The sequence below is a fragment of the Aythya fuligula genome, chromosome W (assembly GCF_009819795.1).
Source record: "Aythya fuligula isolate bAytFul2 chromosome W, bAytFul2.pri, whole genome shotgun sequence".
Taxonomy (NCBI): Eukaryota; Metazoa; Chordata; class Aves; order Anseriformes; family Anatidae; genus Aythya; species Aythya fuligula.
In genome coordinates this window covers 10,383,112-10,404,756 of record NC_045594.1, presented here as the reverse complement: position 1 = coordinate 10,404,756, position 21,645 = coordinate 10,383,112, and the positions used below count along the sequence as shown (strand labels likewise).

Sequence of the window (21,645 nt, the reverse complement as noted above, 5' to 3'; positions counted from 1 at the left end):
TCCATTTGTGGTGAATGGTCAGTGGCAAAAAAAAGAAAAGGGGGAGAGTAAGGGGCGACAAAGACAGAAACGGTACCAGGAGGATGCCACTGACACTAACAGCATGGGTAATAGGAGCAGTATAAGTGACACAGGTGCAGGGCGGCGGTGGGTGCTGCCGCGCTGCGGGGCACTCTGCCTGCTGCTCGCCCTCGCCAGCCTGTGCACTGCTGCCAATGGTGCTAGAGCAAAATGTGAAGACTGCTTAGATGGCAGTGATGAGAGTGCTTGTGTGAAGAAGACGTGTGCTGAATCTGACTTTGTGTGCAACAGTGGTCAGTGTGTGCCAAATAGATGGCAGTGTGATGGGGATCCGGACTGTGAAGATGGGTCTGATGAGAGTGCTGAGCTGTGTCATACGAGAACATGCCGGGTAAATGAAATCAGCTATGGTCCTCAGTCAACCCAGCGTATCCCAGTGTCCTGGAAATGTGATGGTGAAAAGGACTGTGACAGTGGAGAAGATGAAGAGAATTGTGGCATTGTGACTTGTAGTGCAGCAGAATTCACATGCAGTAGTGGGCCATGTATTTCCAAAAGCTTTGTCTCCAATGTTCAAGATGACTGCAGTGATGGTAGCGATGAGCTGGAGTGTGCACCTCCTACCTGTGGTGTTCATGAGTTTCAGTGCAAGAGTTCTACCTGCATCCCTATCAGCTGGGTGTGTGTTGATGATGCTGACTGCTCCGACCACTCGGATGAATCTTTGGAGCAGTGTGGCCACCAGCCTGCACCTCCAGTGAAGTGTTCTACGAGTGAGGTGCAGTGCGGCTCAGGTGAATGTATCCACAAGAAGTGGCGATGTGATGGAGATCCTGATTGCAAGGATGGAAGTGATGAAATTAACTGCCCTTCCTGGACCTGCAGGCCAGACCAGTTCAGATGTGAAGATGGGAACTGTGTCCATAGGAGTAGGCAGTGCAGTGGTGTGAGAGACTGTCTGGATGGCACTGATGAAGCAAACTGTAACAATGTTATTCAGTGCTCTGGACCTGGCAAATTCAAGTGCAGAAGTGGAGAATGCATAGATATCAATAAAGTGTGTAACCAGCAGAGAGACTGCAAGGACTGGGGTGATGAGCCCCTGGAGGAATGCATCATAAATGAATGTGACTGTCCAGCTGGGTTTGAGTTTATAGACAAGAGAAACTGTGGAGACATTGATGAATGTCAAAACCTTGGTATCTGTAGTCAAATGTGTATCAACCTGAAAGGTGGCTACAAAAGTGAACGTAGCCGTGGATATCAGATGATTCCTGCTACAGGAACCTGGAAAAGGCCATACTGGTACAAAGACACAAATAACACCTGTGATTGCAATGACGCTGCTAAGCAGGGTTTAGGGGTTTATAGCATGGAGACAAGGGGTAACAACTACAGTGTTTGGAACAATTGTACAGCTTTGGCCTTACCTCCTGATGTGCTTCTGATTTGTGGGAATGGGGCCTGGCAAGGTATCCCTGCAAATGCTATCAGATGTCCATGTTACTTAGATAAACTCATTGTATTTGCTCCTAGCTTGTTACAGTTGCGTGAGATCACCAGACATAAATGGACATTGCTTGCATTGGATTGCAATGATAATGTTGAATTGTGTGGGGTTGCAGCTAGAGCGGCATTAGCAATTTCAGTGCCTGGAGTGGCATCTGCGGCCGCACGTAACAACTTAGAAAAATTGGTATGCTGGGCCGAGAGGCAAGCCTATGCCACGACAGAGATACTTGAGGAGATGTTACCAGATCAAAATAGTCTGCGACATCTGCTTTTACAGGATCAAGCTGCTATTGACATCTTGCTTTTGGCTCAAAGGAATGGGTGTGAGGACTTTAAGGGAATGTACTGTTTAAACCTTTCTGATCATAATGAGTCAATTCACAAATCCATTAGTTTCCTGAAAGAGCACATGAGAAAGATTCAATATGGTATCAATTCTTTCAATCAATGGTTCACTGACTTGTTTGAAACAAAGTGTAGATGGTTGCTGGGTTTAATCACAAGGGGATTAAGGATTTGGTTTATGGTGGTGGTAATCATCGTTGTGTGTTGTAAATATAGCTAAAGAGTTACTTGTAAAACTGTTGTGTCGGGCTTGGTTTGCTCAAAAGAAGAAGGGGGAATTGTTGAGGGATTTCTTGAAACAGCAAAAATCCCATGGCTTGCTGTAGCTGAGCAAACCAAGCTACCAGGGCAACTATGAGAAGTTCCCATGACAGTGTTCCCACATCGCCCAATTGAGGAATTCAGGAAAATATTGTTACCAGTAGCTGGCCTCAAGGACAAGGTCTATGTGACTGCTAATCACAAGGGGGTTGTTTTCTTGCAGGTGGGGTTGTTTTCTTGTAGCTGTTTGTCTGGGTGCTTTTGACCAATAATCTTGTGTGAAACACTGTCCACCCCTCTTAAGTTCTCTATAAAAGTTAGGCTATTCGGGCAATAAAATGGAGCATGATCTGACTCTGCTGGTGTCTGTAGTGCTTTCGGCCGTGCTTCCTGCAACAACGTGGAGCCACAGTCACAAACGTGTGGCTTGCCAGATAGTGAGGGAGCTACGGGCTCCTTTACTGATCCGACTGCTACGCCATGGGCCCCTCTGCTGCCACAGCCATCGAAGGCTTTTGCTGTTACACCCCCTGTTGACCTGAACGTGCCTTTTGACCCAGGCCTATTGGCCTTGAAAAGGAGATGGATGTGCTTTTCTTCGATCTGGGAAGAACGGGATACATAAGGCCTGAAGACTGAGTTGCTTGACAACTTAAAGCGAGACATATTGTTCAAAAGGAATGGAAAATGGAGACTTGTATGTAATCAAGAAAAGGAATGGAAAATGGAGACTGTTAAGTCATGGAACTTAAGGGATTGTTTGTTACCTTTTCTGATCGTGAATATGTATAGGCATACTCGATTTTCGTAAGTCATGGAACTTAAAGAATTGTTTGTTACCTTTCCTGATTGTACATATGTATAGGCATACTTGGGTTTAGTATGTAAAGCAATGTTTTGTATATTTAGTATGTTTAATGTTCGTGTGTGCGTGTTGGTGGAGCGTAGACTCCCCGTACACCCAGCGCTGTTTACTTGCCTTTTATACCTTTTATACCTTTTATGCCTTTTATACCTTTTATAGGTATAAATATTACAAAATTCAGATTGAGTTGAGACTTCATTTATAACACAAACAATCCTTTAAGTTCCATGACTTACTAAACTCGAGTACTCCTATACATACATGTATGTACAATCAGAAAAGGTAACAAACAATCCTTCCCAGTTCCATGACTTAACGGTCTCCATTTTCCATTCCTTTTGAACGATATGTCTTGCTTATTGTTGTACCTGTATTTTTTGTACCAGGGTGTCCAGAACTGGACACTGTATTCCAGGTGAGTAGAGGGGGAGGATCACCTCCCTTGACCTGCTGGCTATGCTCCTTTTAATGCATGCCAGGATCCCATTGGCCCTCTTGGCCACAAGGGCACAGTGCTGGCTCATGGTCAACCTGTCGTCCACCAGGAACCCCAGGTCCTTCTCCTCAGAGCTCCTCTCCAGCAGGTCATCCCCCAGCCTGTACTGATACGTGTGGTTGTCCCTTCCCAGGTGCAGGACTCTACACTTGCTCTTATTAAACCTCATTTGGTTTCTTCCTACTCATCTCTCTAGCCTGTCCAGGTCTTGCTGAATGGTAGCACAGCCTTCTGGCGTGTCAGCCACTCCTCCCAGCTTTGTGTCATCAGCGTTCTTGCTGAGGGCAGACTCTATTCCTTCATCAAGGTTGTCGATGAAGATGTTGAACAAGACCGGAACCAGCACCGACCCCTGGGGAACACCGCTAGTCACAGGTCTCCAGCCGGACTCTGCGCCACCAATCACTACCCTCTGAACTTGACCAGTCAGCCAGTTCTCAACCCACCTTACTGTCCATTCATCTATCCCACACTTTCTCAGCTTTGCTATCAGGATGTCATGGGAGACAGTACCAAAAGCCTTGCTAAAGTCAAGGTAGATGACATCCACTGCTCTCCCCCCATCTACCCAGCTGGTGATGCCATCATAGAAGGCAACGAGGTTGGTTGAGCACGATTTCCCCTTGGTGAATCCATGCTGACTACTCCTCATAACCTTCTTCTCTTCCAATTGCTTGCATCCAGAACAAGCTGTTCCAACACCTTTCCAGGGACAGAGGTGAGACTGAATGGCCTGTAGTTTCCCAGATCCTCCTTCTTCCCCTTCTTGAAGACTGGAGTGACATCGGCTATCCTCCAATCTTCAGGCACCTCTCCTGTTCTCCAGGACCTTTCAAAGTTGATAGAGAGCGGTTCGGCAATCACCTCTGCTAACTCCCTTAGCACACGTGGATGCATCCCATTGGGACCCATGGATTTGTGTGCGATTTCTGTAGCCCAAACTCAGGGACACTTGATTCATAATTACATCCATTCAGGGAGTCCTGCCTGGAGCTTTCTCTGGACTCAACAGGGATAATATGTAACTTTTATTTCCATTTTCCCTTGTTTGAAAGAAATTTTGCATCCCATTTTTCCAGCAAGTCCCTTCTCAATAAGGGTCTTGGTGAATTGGGCAAGTATAAAAATTGATGTGTTTCAATCATTTTCCCCCAATTTAAATTTCAAGCATTAAAAAACAAACAAACAAACAAAACAAAACAAAAAAAAAACAAACACCTTTTCTTGTTGGCCAGTTTCTCCTATTACATTTACAGACTCAGCACTTTTCCAGAATCAATTTTTGGATTAACACAGAGAAAGAGACTCCCATAACCAACAAAAAATCCAAAAAAATCTAAGCCTCTCTCTTCGTTCTCTAGCTTTATTTCAACCAGTAGACCTGCTACAGTAGATGACCCAGGTCCCTGTCATTCCTGCTCTGACTGTTGCAAGTTTATCCTGCAACCTAAGGCAATCCTTTTTTTTTTCTTTTTTTTTCTTTTTTCTTTTTTCTTTTTCTTTTCCTCAGTGTCCTTCCTTCTTCTTTCTTTCTGTTCTAGTGCAGACACTGTTTGCCGTGGCTATTTTTCTGCCATTTTGCAAACCCTTAGTGCTTTATATAACATGATTGCTTCTTTAGCTGGAAAAGCTTCTAAAAATGTCACCCCCCTAACAGAATCACACGTTAGAAGGAGGGAAAAATCACAAAATTGCAAGTCTTTTGAAAATTCTGCAATGTGAAGTTTACTGCTCTCTGATATTGCTCTTTCATGAATTTCAGTAGATAATGTCAGAAGAAAAAGTGTGTGTATATATATATTACTCTCTTGAGGATTCCTTTCTGTCTTTTGCAACTTAACATATTCTGGCTTCATTTAAAGTAAAAAATTATAAGTACCTGCCTTTCTACCCTATGTCCAAACTGTATTTCTGCAAAAACATTTGTTTTCTCCAAGGAAAGCATAAATCAGGGTATTTGATGTTTAACAAAAGGGGCCAGAAAGTCGTAGGGGATGCAGTGCTTGGCTGGGGCTGCTGGTAAACCGCGCAGAGACGTCTGGCGTACGGCATAGTCCCCATAAGGGAGGAGGGTACCCTACAGGCTGATCGATATAGTGGTCAAGGGGATTTGCTGACCAATAGAGTGGTCGCTAATGATCTTGTGAGCAGATCGAGCAAATCTGAGGTTACCGCTGCATCCCAGTATTGGGAGCCAGGACGAACCTGCTAATGACTGTATAAGAAGCAGGAGAAGGGTAAACTGGCCCCTCACAATTGTGACAAGGTTACTTGGGTAATATTTGCAGCTGCTGGAAGGATATTAACTGGAGTGGTAATAAGTGTATGTCTTATTTTTAAATGTCTGGGTATCTCATGTTGAAAGCATTTGTGTAAGCATCTTTGAGACAAGGTATTGTTGTGAAGTGAGTTACTCCATGAAGAACATGGCCAGAGACAATACAAACAAGTTTGGTTATTGTTTTAAGTGATATACTCTTGTGGTATGAATGAGAAGGTCAAGGCAGCCCCTTTTTTCTGATTGCATGATTGTGCTGTGTGAGTGAGATGCTATGGGAGTGTAGCCATTGGGGTCGACAAGCCCCATTGTTGGTGATAACATTAGACTCTTAAAGATGAGGCCATCAGGAATGTAGAGTTTAGAAGGAACAAAGAAGGGTAATTCAGGAGACGCCTTGCTGTCTTGGACTGCTTGCTCTCCAGCTGTTGAGTCATGGAAGTTGCTGGGTGTTAGCAAGAAACTCGAGGTCAACCCCTGGGGTTCTGGAGCTGGGGCTATCAAGGATCAGAAGCCAATTACACCCCAAATGAAAAAGAGATACAGCATAAGAGGGTGTTTGAGCTGCCTCAGAAGTTTTGGGTACAGAGGCACAGCTCCTCCTGGCACCGCGGCTACCTGTGTTACACTGGATGTTCAAAAGGAAAATTCCCACTACACATCATGCAACCGACGCTACATGGAGTAAGTGGATAGCGTTAATTACACAGCGGGCTCAAATGGGAAAACCTAATTGCCCAAGAATCCTGGAAGAGGTTATGGACTGGCTGAAAGGAAGAGATTTTGGAGTGCCAACAGAGGAGGTAACCCGTGCTGAAGAGGCACCACCATACAATGAGTTGCCAGAAGACAGAAAGCAGTATGCATTGTTTACTGACGGATCCTGCCGTGCAGTAGGGAGACATTGGAAATGGAAAGCTGCTGTGTGGAGTCCCACACGATAAGCTGTGGAGGCCATGGAAGGGGAAGGTGAGTCGAGTCAGTATGCAGAAGTAAAAGCCATACAATTAGCCTTAGAGATTGCCTAAAGAGAAAAATGGCCAGTACTGTATCTCTACACTGACTCATGGATGGTGGCAAATGCTCGGTGGGGGTGTCTGCAGCAATAGAAACAGAGCAACTGGCAGCACAGAGGTAAACCTATCTGGACTGCTACCCTGTGGCAAGATATTGCTGCCCGGGTAGAAAACCTGGATGTTAAAGTACATCATGTAGATGCCCACATGCCCAAGAGTCTCGCTACTGAAGAACATCAGAACAACAAAGAAGTGGATCGAGCTTCGAAAATTGAAGTGGCTCAGGTGGACCTAGACTGGGAACGTAAGGGTGAGCTGTTTGTAGCTCGATGGGCCCATGAAACATCAGGACATCTGGGGAGGGATGCCACTTACAGATGGGCTCGTGATCGAGGGGTGGACTTGACCATTGAGGCCATCACACAGGTTACCCATGAGTGTGAGACCTGTGCTGCAATCAAATGAGCCATGAGGGTAAAATCTCCCTGGAACAGGGGGAGATGGCTAGGGTTTCAATATGGTGAGGCCTGGCAAATTGACTATATCGGACCACTCCCAAAAACTCGCCAAGGCAAACGGTACATACTCACCATGGTAGAAGCAACTACTGGGTGGCTGGAAACATATCCAGTAAACCATGCCACGGCCCGAAACACTATCTTGGGCCTGGAAAGGCAAGTGCTGGAAAGGTGACGTGCTACACCAGAGAGAATTGAGTCTGACAATGGGAGTCATTTCTGAAACAATCTTGTTACCTCCTGGGCCAAGAGGCATGGTATTGAGTGGGTGTATCACCTCCCTTATCATAAACGAGCCTCTGGGAAGTCTGAGAGGTGCAAAGGATTATTAAAGAACATGTTAGGAGCATTGGGTGCTGGGACGTGGAAACATTGGGACATAAATCTACCAGAAGCCACTTGGCTAGTTAACAACAGGGGGCATGACAGCCGTGCTAGTCCTGCCGAAACAAAACCCTACACATAGTGAAAGGAGCTAAAGTCCCCATTAGTGTGTGAGGAATGTTTTAACAATTCGTGTCCATAAAGAACAATTCTGTTTGAATCCTGTCTGCCTCTGGGCCCTGCACTGGCAATTTAATTCTTGAACCACAGATGCAGTGTGTCCCAGTCTCCCCCTCATTCTAGTCAATTTATCACTTCTTAAATTTATGAACCTGTTTGCTTTTGTTATTCCGGACTTCTATTTCTAACACTGCTATAGATGTGTCTGTGAATGGCTGGGGAAGAATGTTTTAATTACTCGTGTGTCTGGGAGTTTCAGAACAACTGATAACAACTAGTGACTGTTATGGGATACTATGTGGATCTTTGGTATCTGGTTAGGGGGGGCCGAGAGATAAAGAGGAAGGAGAAAGAAGCTGAAGGGCGGCTGGGAGACAAGACTTGAAGAAGATGTTCCGTAAACTTGGGATGGTGCCCAGTAAGTACAAAGGGGGAGAGGAAGACTGCGAGCCTTCAGCATGAAAGACCCCTAGAGACCCCCAGAAGAGACCCCAGAGGAGACTGCGCATGCTCCAGTAGGAGGGACTGAACCCCGGAAGCTAATTTTAATAATCTATTTTTTTAGAAGTAGTAATGAATATGTATTGGTCTAGGAGCATAAAAATCAGCTGCTTGATGTAACTGGTGTGCGTCCTGGTGGAGCGGAGACTCCCGGTGCACCCAGCGCTGTTTGCTTACCTCTATTCCTTTATATTCTTTCAATAAATCCTATTTTTTTTATTTAATCCTAATATGAATCCTGAGCCAATTATAACAAGTGCATGTAGGAAAGTGGATGGGGAAGGCTGTGTGGGTTGCCCCTGCCATGGGAAAAGGCAAAACCACTTGTGGGATTGTCTTCGCCCAAGGACCAGGGTATACCTGGTGGGTCATGCAAAAGAATGGGGATATCAGGTGCGTGCCTCAAAGAGATTTAACCTTGAGAGAAAACTAATCTGTAATCTAAGTTATATGTTGTAGGAAGATGCTGCAGGATCAACTACAGGTCAACTTTGCAAGTGTCGTGGTTTAACCCAGCTGGCAGCTAAACACCACGCAGCCGTTCGCTCACCCTCCCCCCTCCCTCTCTGGGACGGGGGAGAGAAATGGAAAGTGAAGCCCGTGAGTTGAGATAAAGACAGTTTAATAAGACAGGAAAATAATAATAACAAAATAATAATAACAATAATAACAATAAGGTTACAATGGTGATAATAGGAAAATAATAATAGTATGTACAAACAAGTGATGCACAATGCAATTGCTCACCACCCGCTGACCGATGCCCAGCTTAACCCCGAGCAGTCCGGCCCCCTCCCCCCGGCTAGCCACCCCTATATATTGTTTAGCATGACGTCAGATGGTATGGAATACCCCTTTGGCTAGTTTGGGTCACCTGTCCTGGGTCTGTCCCCTCCCAGCTCTTACTGCACCCCCAGCCTGCCTGTTGGCAGGACAGAGCAAAAGTCTGAGGTGTCCTTGGCTTGGTATAAGCACTGCTCTGCAACAATTAAAACATCGGGGTGTTATCAGCACTCTTCTCATCCTAAGCCAAAACACAGCATTCCACCAGCTACTAAGAAGAAAATTAATTCTGTTCTAACTGAAACCAGGACATCTATCCACCCCTTATTCCATACCATTTATATCATGCTCAGGTTACGCTCTTTTCCATACATACTAATTAGTCACCTACAGTAGTCATAGTAGAGATAACATACAGTATTATATAGTAATTAACATGGTACAATTCAGTTCATGGGCTATTCTCACCCAGTATTAAATCTCCTTGAGGTACACACTGGACCTCTCCGTTCTTTTGCATCACCCAACAAGTGTATCCAGGTCCCTGAGCGAAAACAATTCCACGAATAGGTTTGCCTTTTCCTGAGGCAGGAGTAGCCCAGACTGTTTTACCCAGCATATTTTTTACATGCACTACAAGAACTTTATCCCCATCTACAGTACGTAACAGGTTTGATTGGGCAGGTCCAGCTCGGTTGGCAGATCCCCTAGTATTGACTAACCAGGTGGCCTTTGCCAAATGCGTATCCCAATTTTTGAATGTTCCAGCGCCCATTGCTTTCAATGTAGTCTTTAACAGTCCGTTGTATCGTTCAACTTTCCCGGAGGGTGGTGCATGATAGGGGATGTGATACACCCACTCAATACCATGTTCTTTGGCCCAAGTGTCTATAAGGTTGTTTCGGAAATGAGTTCCATTGTCTGACTCTATTCTTTCTGGGGTACCATGTCGCCATAGGACTTGCTTTTCAAGGCCCAGGATAGTGTTCCGGGCGGTGGCATGAGGCACAGGATATGTTTCCAGCCATCCGGTGGTTGCTTCCACCATTGTAAGTACATGGCGCTTGCCATTGCGAGTTTGAGGGAGTGTGATGTAATCAATCTGCCAGGCCTCTCCATATTTATATTTCAGCCATCGTCCTCCATACCAAAGAGGCTTTGACCGTTTGGCTTGCTTGATTGCAGCGCATGTTTCACAGTCATGAATAACCTGTGCTATAGCGTCCATGGTCAGGTCCACCCCTCGATCACGAGCCCATCTGTATGTTGCATCTCTACCTTGATGGCCTGAGGTGTCATGGGCCCATCGGGCTATAAATAATTCACCTTTATGCTGCCAATCCAGGTCCACCTGAGCTACTTCAATCTTAGCAGCCTGATCCACCTGCTGGTTGTTTTGATGTTCTTCAGTAGCCCGATTCTTGGGCACATGAGCATCTACGTGACGTACTTTCACAGCCAGGTTCTCTACCCGAGCAGTAATGACTTGCCACAAAACAGCAGCCCAGATGGGTTTGCCCCTACTCTGCCAGTTGTTTTGCTTCCATTGCTGTAACCATCCCCACAGGGCATTTGCTACCATCCATGAATCGGTGTAGAGATAGAGAACTGGCCATTTTTCTCGTTCAGCAATGTCTAAAGCCAGCTGAATGGCTTTCACTTCTGCAAACTGACTCGATTCACCTTCTCCCTCAGCAGCTTCTGCAACTCGTCGTGTAGGGCTCCATACAGCAGCCTTCCATCTCCGATGCTTCCCCACAATACGACAAGACCCATCAGTGAACAGGGCATATTTCTTTTCATTCTCTGGTAACTGGTTGTACAGTGGGGCTTCTTCAGCACGACCCACCTCCTCCTCGGATGACATCCCAAAGTATTTGCCTTCTGGCCAGTCCATAATCACTTCCAAGATTCTTGGGCGACTGGGGTTTCCTATTCGAGCCCGTTGAGTAATCAGTGCAACCCACTTGCTCCATGTAGCATCAGTTGCATGATGCGTAGAAGAGACTCTTTCCTTGAACATCCAGCCTAGTACTGGCAATCGGGGTGCTAGGAGGAGCTGCGCTTCAGTACCGACCACCTCCGAAGCAGATCGAACTCCTTCATATGCTGCCAATATCTCCTTTTCAGTTGGAGTATAGCGGGCCTCAGATCCTCTGTATCCCCGACTCCAAAACCCCAGGGGCCGACCTCGAGTTTCCCCAGGTTCTTTCTGCCAGAGGCTCCAGGTGGGGCCGTTCTCCCCGGCTGCAGTGTAGAGCACATTCTTTACATCTGGTCCTGTTCGAACTGGCCCAAGGGCTACTGCATGGACTATTTCCTGCTTGATTTGTTCAAAGGCTTGTCGTTGCTCAGGGCCCCATTCAAACTCATTCTTCTTACGGGTTACTTGGTAGAGCGGGTTTACAATCAGACTGTAATTTGGGATGTGCATTCTCCAAAACCCCACAACACCTAGGAAAGTCTGTGTTTCTTTTTTGTTAGTTGGTGGAGACATAGCTGTTATTTTGTTGATCACATCCATTGGGATTTGACGACGTCCATCTTGCCATTTTATTCCTAAAAACTGGATCTCTCGTGCAGGTCCTTTGACTTTATTTTGTTTTATGGCAAAACTGGCTTTCAGAAGGATTTGGACTATTTTCTTCCCTTTCTCGAAAACTTCCTCTGCTGTGTCACCCCACACAATAATGTCATCGATGTACTGCAGGTGTTCAGGAGCTTCCCCCTGCTCTAGCGCAGACTGGATCAGCCCATGGCAAATGGTAGGGCTGTGTTTCCACCCCTGGGGCAGCCGATTCCAAGTATATTGGACTCCCCTCCAAGTGAAGGCAAATTGTGGCCTGCACTCTGCTGCTAGAGGGATGGAGAAAAATGCATTAGCGATATCAATTGTGGCGTACCACTTGGCTGCCTTCGATTCAAGTTCGTACTGAAGTTCCAGCATGTCCGGCACTGCAGCACTCAGTGGTGGCGTCACTTCGTTCAGGCCACGATAGTCCACTGTTAGTCTCCACTCGCCATTAGACTTTCGCACTGGCCATATGGGACTATTGAAAGGTGAATGAGTCTTGCTGATCACTCCTTGGCTCTCCAATTGACGAATTAGCTTATGGATGGGAATCAGGGAGTCTCGGTTAGTGCGATATTGCCGCCGGTGCACAGTTGTGGTAGCGATTGGCACTTGCTGTTCTTCGACCCTCAGCAACCCCACAACAGAGGGGTCCTCTGAGAGACCAGGCAAGGTAGATAATTGTTTAATGCCTTCTGTCTCTAAGGCAGCTATACCAAAAGCCCACCGGAACCCTTTTGGGTCCTTGCAATATCCTCTTCTAAGATAGTCTATGCCAAGGATACATGGAGCATCCGGGCCAGTCACAATGCGGTGCTTTTCCCACTCATTCCCAGTCAGACTCACTTCAGCCTCCAATACAGTCAACTGCTGAGATCCGCCTGTCACTCCACAAATATAGATGGGCTCTGGTCCTTTATAGCTCGATGGCATTATAGTACATTGTGCACCGGTGTCTACTAAAGCCTTATACTTCTGTGCGTCTGACGTGCCAGGCCATCGAATCCACACAGTCCAATAAACTCGATTGTCCCTTTCCTCCCCCTGGCTGGAGGCAGGGCTCCCCTAATCCTGGTCAGAATCTTCTTCATTTCTATGTTTGAAGGACTGTCTGCTGGATGTTGGAGCAGCAAACTTTTCAGAGAATCCCTTTTTCTTGATTGTTTTCTTTTGCAACTCACGTACCCGTGCCTCTAGGGTCGCAGTAGATTTTCCATCCTATTTTCTCATGTCCTCTCCATGGTCTCGTAAGTAAAACCACAGGGTGGCACGGGGTGAGTACCCACCATATCGTCTTCCTTGTGTGGATGAACGCCTACCCCTGATAGCTGAGACACTGCTCTGTACAGGTACGGAGGAGAATAATCTCTCTTCAAGTTGGTGAACCTTTTCAGAAAGTTTCTCCACAGTGTTCTCTTTTGGTCGGTGGACACTGGTTGGTTCAGGTGGGGATGAAGATAGATTCTCTTTAAGTTGGTGGAACTCTTCAGAAAGTTTCTCCACAGCTGAGACGCAGGCCTGTAAGGAAGAGGAGAGACTTTCTTCGTACTGCCGGAGTTGTTTAGCCACTTCATCCACTGTGGGTTCCTCATCCTCTTTCCAGGCCATTATTGCCAATGAGCTGGCATATGATGATGGTGCACTCCGTACAAACTTCCGCCACATGGGTCGTGTACACCTGACTTCATCTGGATCTTTGGATGTTTGTCTGAGGTCTGGATCCTCGTAAATCACTTCCCGTACGGCTAATTCCCTCAGGTACTGGATTCCCTTCTCCATAGTGGTCCACTTGCCTGGTAGACATACAAGTTCTTCCTTGAAGGGATACCTTTCCCTCACAGCTGAGAGGAGACGCCTCCAGAGGCTGTGAGATTGTGCTCCATCTGCAATTGCTTTGTCAATGCCTGCGTCTCTAGCAAGGGATCCCAGTCGCTTGGCTTCCCTGCCGTCTAATTCCACACAATTGGCTCCAGTGTCCCAGCATCGGAGCAGCCAGGTGACAAGCTGCTCACCTATACAGCGACCAAAATCTTTTCGCACATCTCGTAACTCACGCTCGTTTAGGCTTCGGGTAGTTACTGTTGATTTTTCGGCATCCTCATCTTCCTCCTCCTGAACCCTTGATGGCCCAGCGTCGTCGTCGTCTCCGTTGTCTCTATACCTAGATTTGGCAGAAGACTCTCTGCGTTCTAAACGACCTGAATCTCTATACCATTTTTTCACCTTCTCTACAGGGGCAGCTTGCACTGCTACTGCTCGTTTCTCTGACCTTGTTACAGGGTCTGCCACAGAGGTTGGAATACTCTCCGCAGGGTCAACTTGCACTGCTACTGCTCGTTTCTCTGACCTTGTTACAGGGTCTGCCACAGAGGTTGGAATACCCTCTGCAGGGTCAACTTGCACTGCTACAGCTCGTTTCTCTGACCTTGTTACAGGGTCTGCCACAGAGGTTAGAATACCCTCTGCAGGGTCAACTTGCACTGCTACAGCTCTTTTCTCTGACCCAGCCACAGGATCTGGAGCGGCTGCAGGAGCTGGAGCAGCTGCAGGAACCGGAGCTGGAGTGGCTGCAGGAACTGGAGTTGGAGCACTTGCAGGAGCTGGGACTGGAGTAGCAGCAGGAGCTGGAACTGGAGCGGCTGCAGGAGCTGGAACTGGAGCAGCTGCAGGAGCTGGGACTGGAGCAGCTGCAGGAGCTGGGGCTGGAGCGGCTGCAGGAGCTGGGACTGGAGCGGCTGCAGGAGCTGGAACTGGAGCATCTGCAGGAGCTGGGACTGGAGCATCTGCAGAAGCTGGGACTGGAGTAGCTGCAGAGTCCACCGTAGGGGTCACAGTGGCCGTTGGATCTGTCACAGGGCTTGGCGTGGCCGCAGGGTCTGTCACTAAGTTGATAGCAGTATCAATGGCAGCTCGATAGGCATGAGCCAGGCCCCAGCATGTTACAATGATTTGTGTTACTTTGGAACTGCCAGAATCATGACACCTTTTTCTCAAGCATTCTGCCAGTTTTTGAGGATTTTGCAGTTGTTCAGGGGTGAATTTCCAAAACACTGGGGGTGCCAACTGCTCTAGATGCCTGCCCATATCCTCCCATACTCCCTGCCACCCACAACTATACTGCCTCCGGGCAGATCTCCGGATGAGCTTCCTAAGTAGTTGTTTAACTTTAAGCAGAACCTGAAGTGCATTCAGGAGGCAGAACAACAAGACTATGCTGGTCTGAGTATCCCAAGGACATTCAATATCTTGGAGAGCTATTGTAGCAAGCTCGGAGGGTAAGAGGGTGGTGAAGGAGGAAGGCATAGTGATCCAGGAGGATACAGGGGTGGTGAAGGAGAAAGGGAGAGTAATCAAGTAAGAAAAAATATCTTCCCCTTTCCCCTCCACAGATTGACTCCCTAATGGAAAAAATCAATAGGTATAATTGCTAATAGTTTCCAAGATACAGTTTCCAAAATACAGAGTCGACGATGTTACTGAGTATAAATACCAAGTTAGAGTCATGACCAGATATCTCATCGTCTCATAAGCCATTGCTACAACACTCAGTACCATAATGATCTGAAACCAGGGCCCGGAGAGGATAAACAGCATGACAGAGAGCACATACAGAAAATAATGTACTATAATACTCAATTTGGAAAACAGGCGCAGCAGAGTTGAGATTAAAGCAATTAGCATTATGACAAGTGACTATTAAGCAGGTCTAATACTTACACAAATTTTAGTTTAACACACTGTGGTCAGATATGCCGTTATCTCAACCTTTCGGGCCCCACGTTGGGCGCCAAAAAGACTGTCGTGGTTTAATCCGGCTGGCAGCTAAATACCACGCAGCCGTTCGCTCACCCTCCCCCCTCCCTCTCTGGGACGGGGGAGAGAAATGGAAAGTGAAGCCCGTGAGTTGAGATAAAGACAGTTTAATAAGACAGGAAAATAATAATAACAAAATAATAATAACAATAATAACAATAATGTTACAATGGTGATAATAGGAAAATAATAATAATATGTACAAACAAGTGATGCACAATGCAATTGCTCACCACCCGCTGACCGATGCCCAGCCTAACCCCGAGCAGTCCGGCCCCCTCCCCCCGGCTAGCCACCCCTATATATTGTTTAGCATGACGTCAGATGGTATGGAATACCCCTTTGGCTAGTTTGGGTCACCTGTTCTGGGTCTGTCCCCTCCCAGCTCTTACTGCACCCCCAGCCTGCCTGTTGGCAGGACAGAGCAAAAGGCTGAGGTGTCCTTGGCTTGGTATAAGCACTGCTCTGCAACAATTAAAACATCGGGGTGTTATCAGCACTCTTCTCATCCTAAGCCAAAACACAGCATTCCACCAGCTACTAAGAAGAAAATTAATTCTGTTCTAACTGAAACCAGGACAGCAAGGAACCGGGAAGTGCAAGGACTTGAGCTAAGCTGGTGCTGGCATCCAGACATCCAACTTTGCCTGCCCTGAGTGACCATTTTGGCCGATGAAGACCAAATCGTCAACAGTTCTTATGAACATTTTCTGAGAAAGACCTATAGAATGAAAAGATATCCCTGCCTATTAATCCTGTCCTGTTAAATCCTTGTCCTGTTAAAGGACAAGGAATAATGCTGATGAGAATACATATACGCTAAAGTATGTGGGATCTGAGAGTGACACAAATGTTATAAATGACTGAGTCCCAAATAGGGTTACAATCCAAGTTTACAATTTATTAAAGGAATAGAGGTAAGCAAACAGCGCTGGGTGCGCCGGGAGTCTCTGCTCCACCAATACACACACCAGCTACATCAGGCGACTGGTTTTTATGCTCCTAGGCTAATATTCATCACCACTTTTGGAAAAGCATTGCATTTCAAAGTTGGTCCAAAAATTCCATAGGGGTTTCTTTTGGACCTTGTTAGAACAGATTCTCCATTCCCAATTTAACCAGATTTTGGTATTTACCATTCATTATTTCCGGGGTGACTATAATCTCAGTGTGGGGTCGGTCAGGGGAAAGCAATTGTCAACAGTTCCCTGAGCGGTCCCATTGGCAATCTGAGTTCACTCATAAACTCAGGTTGTTTTAAGAGTTAGCTGCTTTTCTGTTTCCATGACAACTCTCTCGGACACATCATGGTCCCTGTGCCGCAAGCAAAGGGCTCACACCAAGCAAAGGTCTCACACCGGTGATTTTGAGATCACAGCCTCCTGTTGAGGCAGAACTATTAACATTCCTACAACATGTTTCCCTGCTCATTCAACTTCAAACAGCTCTGTCAAATACTACATGCCACACAACCTTTAACACCTTCAACAACCCTTTTAACCCTTCCTTTATCTTTCTCCAGCCTGTACTTTTCTCATGCCAACACCAAAGGTTCAGTCAAGGGCAAATTAATTCCACTCCTTTTCTCTCTAAGATGCTGAAACAACATATCAGTATACTACATTTAATCCTATTTTCCTTCTCTCCTCAAAATCAAAATTAATTGCAAGATAGTGTCGTGGTTTAACCCGGCCGGCAGCTAAACACCACGCAGCCGTTCGCTCACCCTCCCCCTCCCTCTCTGGGACGGGGGAGAGAAATGGAAAGTGAAGCCCGTGAGTTGAGATAAAGACAGTTTAATAAGACAGGAAAATAATAATAACAATAATAATAAAATAATAAAATAATAAAACAATAAAACAATAAAACAATAAAATAATAATAATAATAATAATAATAATAATAATACAATGGTGATAGTAGTACTACTACTAATAATATATACAAACAAGTGATGCACAATGCAATTGCTCACCACCCGCTGACAGATGCCCAGCCTAACCCCGAGCAGTCTGCCCCCCTCCCCCGGCTAGCCACCCCTATATATTGTTTAGCATGACGTCAGATGGTATGGAATACCCCTTTGGCTAGTTTGGGTCACCTGTCCTGGGTCTACCCCCTCCCAGCTCTTGCTGCACCCCCAGTCTGCCCGTTGGCAGGACAGAGCGAGAAGCTGAGATGTCCTTGGCTTAGTATAAGCACTGCTCTGCAACAATTAAAACATCGGGGTGTTATCAGCACTCTTCTCATCCTAAGCCAAAACACAGCATTCCACCAGCTACTAGGAAGAAATTTAATTCTGTTCTAACTGAAACCAGGACAGATAGTGTTGTTATAAATGAAGTCTCAACTCAATCTGAATTTTGTAATATTTATAGTTATAAAACAAATAAAAGCTATAAAAGGTATAAAAGGTGTAAAAGGCAAGTAAACAGCACTGGGTGTATGGGGAGTGTACGCTCCACCAACAAGCACACACAAACATCAAAGTTTCTAAATATACAGAACATTGGTTTTACATACTAAACCCGAGTATGCCTATACAATCAGAAAAGTTAACAAACAATCCTTTAAGTTCCACGACTCAACAGTCTCCATTTTCCATTCCTTTTCTTGATTACTAACAAGTCTCCATTTTCCATTCCTTTTGAACAATATGTCTCGCTTTAAGTTGTCAAGCAACTCGGTCTTCAGGCCTTATGTATCCCGTTCTTCCCGGATCGAAGAAAAGCATATACACCTCCTTTTCAAGGCCAATAGGTTGTACTGGGTCTGGCTGGAATGTTAACTTTCCCGGCAGCAGCCCATACAGTGCCGTACTCTGCACTTGTAGCTGGAACAGCAGTGTTATCACACCAGTGTTGTGTCTACTGCTGAGCAGCAGTGGCACAGCATTGGGCCTTTTTCTAACCCTCCTAGGGGGTGGGCAAAAAGTGAGGAGAGAAACATCACTAGGGCAGCTGACCTAAACCAATCAAAGGGATATTCCATACCATGTGGTGTCACACTCAGCAATAAAAGGTGGAAACAGGAAGAAGAGGGGAGGGGTGGGCTCTCGTTGAGAAGACGTCGGTCCTCCTCTCGAACACCGGCTGTGTGCGTTGAGGCCTTGCTTCAAGGACGTGGTCAATCATCGCTCATTTGTGGGAAGTAGAGAGTAATTTCTTTCCTCTGCACTTCCATATAGCTTTCATTTATTTTGTTTGTTTGTTTTCCTCCCTTTTTCCCCTTTCCCTTTTATTTCCCCTTAGTTAAATTGTTTAGTTCATGGTAGTCTTTATTTCATTATTATTATTATTTCCCTTTAATTAAATTATCCTTATCTCAACCCGTGAGTTGTTCTTTGCTTTACTTCTCCCCCTCCTCATCTAAAGGAGGGGGAGTGAGAGAGCGGTTGTGGGGTTTAGCTGCCCAGCACGGTAAAACCACCACAGTCCTTTTTGGCGCCCAACGTGGGGCTCGAAGGGTTGAGATAACAATAGAATTGATTAAACGCATACAACTAACACACTTGCTTGCTAGTAACCATGTACATTGTCCTGTTAATAATAGCTTTGTTCATATGTCATGCAATCCGTGTCATATTCTCCTTTCTCCTATATATCCGATCCGACAAAGTGCTACAATCTGTGTTCACTTTTTTTAATTCGCTGTGCTGCCAAGCACTGACCTTGAGTTTAATCTGGAATTCAGGCTCTGCGCTGTTATCATTTGGGTCCCATGGAAACTATCTTTCAGAGAATATTCAGAACTACACTGCCTTCCTTTTCTCATCTGGACACCAGTTTATTAATAATATCAGGAATGGTACCTTTCCCTTCTTTCACAGTGGGCTAATTACAACAGTTTGGGAGTATTTTGAAGATCCATCTGTAACCCATGTATTGCTATTTCTAATTCTGAATAACAGGTTTCATTTTCTCTCTAAGATTAGTCGATTGTTTAGAAAACTTACTTGGGAATCTGTCCCGAAACAGTCTTGTGGTGAGTGGCACGGTGTGTGGGATGATGTTAGCAGATACCTGTCACGAGTGTCTCCTCCAATAGTTTTGAACTTCACCCCTGAGCAAGTGCTAAATCCTAAAAACTTGGTAGAATGTTTGAGTTGTATGTCCTGACCCTGATAATGCCGGAGAACAACAGCTTGCAGCATTGTGCTGGGTCCTGGCTTATTCCTATCAAACACTGTTTAACATCATCCAGCAATTTGAAGAGAGGGAGGAAGTCTCTGAATCTGATGACCAAGTAACACACGCTGTGGCTGACCCAGAGGACCAACCGACTATGGTATCAGTCGCCCCCATAGTCAAGTCAAAACAATGGAAATGGAGGTCAGCTCGTTTAGTAAGGGAAGAAGGCTCTCCTAAGAAGGAGGGAGAAGGGGAATTGGCAGGCACCTCTAAAGCAGAGCCATCACAAAAACAGCAGGAAGACGAGACGGAAATCATAAAGGAATCAGAAATCACTCGATCCTTATCCCTGAGTGAGATGCGAGAAATACGAAAGGATTATGGTCGACGCCCAGGTGAACACATCCTCACTTGGCTGCTCCGATGCTGGGATGCTGGGGCCAGTAGCCTACAATTAGAAGGCAATGAAGCCAAGCAGCTGGGATCCCTCTCTAGAGAAAGGGTAATCGACAAAGTAATCGGGAGAGGAGCACAGGCCCTCAGCCTCTGGAGACGACTCCTGGCAGCTATCAAAGAAAGATATCCCCATAAGGAAGATATTGTATATCACATAGGCAAGTGGACCACTGTGGATAAAGGTCTCCAGCATCTGCGGGAATTAGCTGTGCAGGAGATGATTTATAGTGATTTGGACAATGCCCAGACACCTCAAGACCCCGATGAAGTCCAGTGCACAACATCCATGTGGCGTAAATTTGTGCGGAGTGCACCATCAGCACGTGCCAGTACGCTGGCAGTAATTAACTGGGACGAGGGGATGGGACCAACAATGTATGATGTCTCCTGCCAGCTTCAACAATATGAAGACAATCTCTCTGCTCCGCTACAGTCCTGTGTCTCAGCTGTGGAGAAACTGTCTAAAGGACTTGACAAGCTCATGGAACAAGTATATTCCCCCTCATTTAGACAGAGTGATACTTGAGCCACTAAGAATCAGCATTCACCTGCTCAAGAGAGAGAGTACCCAAGACGGACACCAAGTGGCACCTTGTGGTTTTATCTGCGTGACCATGGGGAAGATATGAGGAAATGGGATGGTGTACCTACTTCAAACCTAGCTGCTCGGGTACATGAACTGAAAGGAAATACAGCAGCAAGAAGAGGGGCTCCTAAGAGAAATGCTGCTCCAGTTTCTATTGGGCAGTACCCCAGAGGCAGTAGAAGAGCTGATGTTATTCTTGACCACGATGAAGGGACCTCTACCTCTCATTTGCAAGAATTAAGTGGCAGATGCTCCAGCCAGGACTAGAGGGGCCCTGCCTCTGGCCAGGTAGAGGAGAGGGATAACCGGATTTATTGGACTGTGTGGATCCGATGGCCTGGCACATCAGAACCACAAGAATACAATGCTCTAGTGGACACTGGGGCACAATGCACCTTAATGCCATCAGGCTACCAAGGGACAGAACTCACCTGTATCTCTGGAGTGACAGGGGGATCCCAACAACTATCTGTACTGGAAGCTGAAGTGAGTCTAACTGGGAATGAGTGACAAAAGCATCCCATTGTGACTGGCCCAGAGGCTCCGTGTATCCTTGGCATAGACTATCTCAAGAGAGGGTACTTCAAGGATCCAAAAGGATACCGGTGGGCTTTTGGCATAGCTGCTTTGAGCACAGAGAAGATTAGGCAGCTGTCTACCCTGCCTGGCCTTTCAGAAGACCCTTCTGTTGTAGGATTGCTGAAGGTTGAAGAACAACAGGTACCAATTGCTACCACAACGGTGCACCGACGGCAATATCGCACCAACCGAGACTCCCTGATTCCCATCCATGAGTTGGTTCACCGACTGGAGAGTCAGGGAGTAATCAGCAAGACTCGCTCACCCTTTAATAGTCCTATATGGCCAGTACGAAAGTCTAATGGCGAGTGGAGGCTAACAGTGGACTATCGAGGCCTGAATGAAGTCACGCCACCACTGAGTGCTGCAGTGCCGGACATGCTAGAACTTCAGTACGAACTAGAGTCAA

General features: G+C 46.3%; 1 protein-coding gene across 1 annotated transcript in view; it reads left to right on the top strand.

Annotated features, from left to right (window-relative positions):
• Positions 1 to 241: 241 nt before the first annotated feature.
• Positions 242 to 21,645, top strand: part of LOC116501291 (very low-density lipoprotein receptor-like) — a gene marked incomplete at its 5' end in the record, with an annotated part of 30,082 nt that continues 8,678 nt past the window's right edge. Inside the window, one exon of the mRNA XM_032206809.1 lies at positions 242 to 1,376. Coding sequence (XP_032062700.1) covers positions 242 to 1,376 — 1,135 coding nt within the window. The remainder of the gene's footprint in view (positions 1,377 to 21,645) is intronic.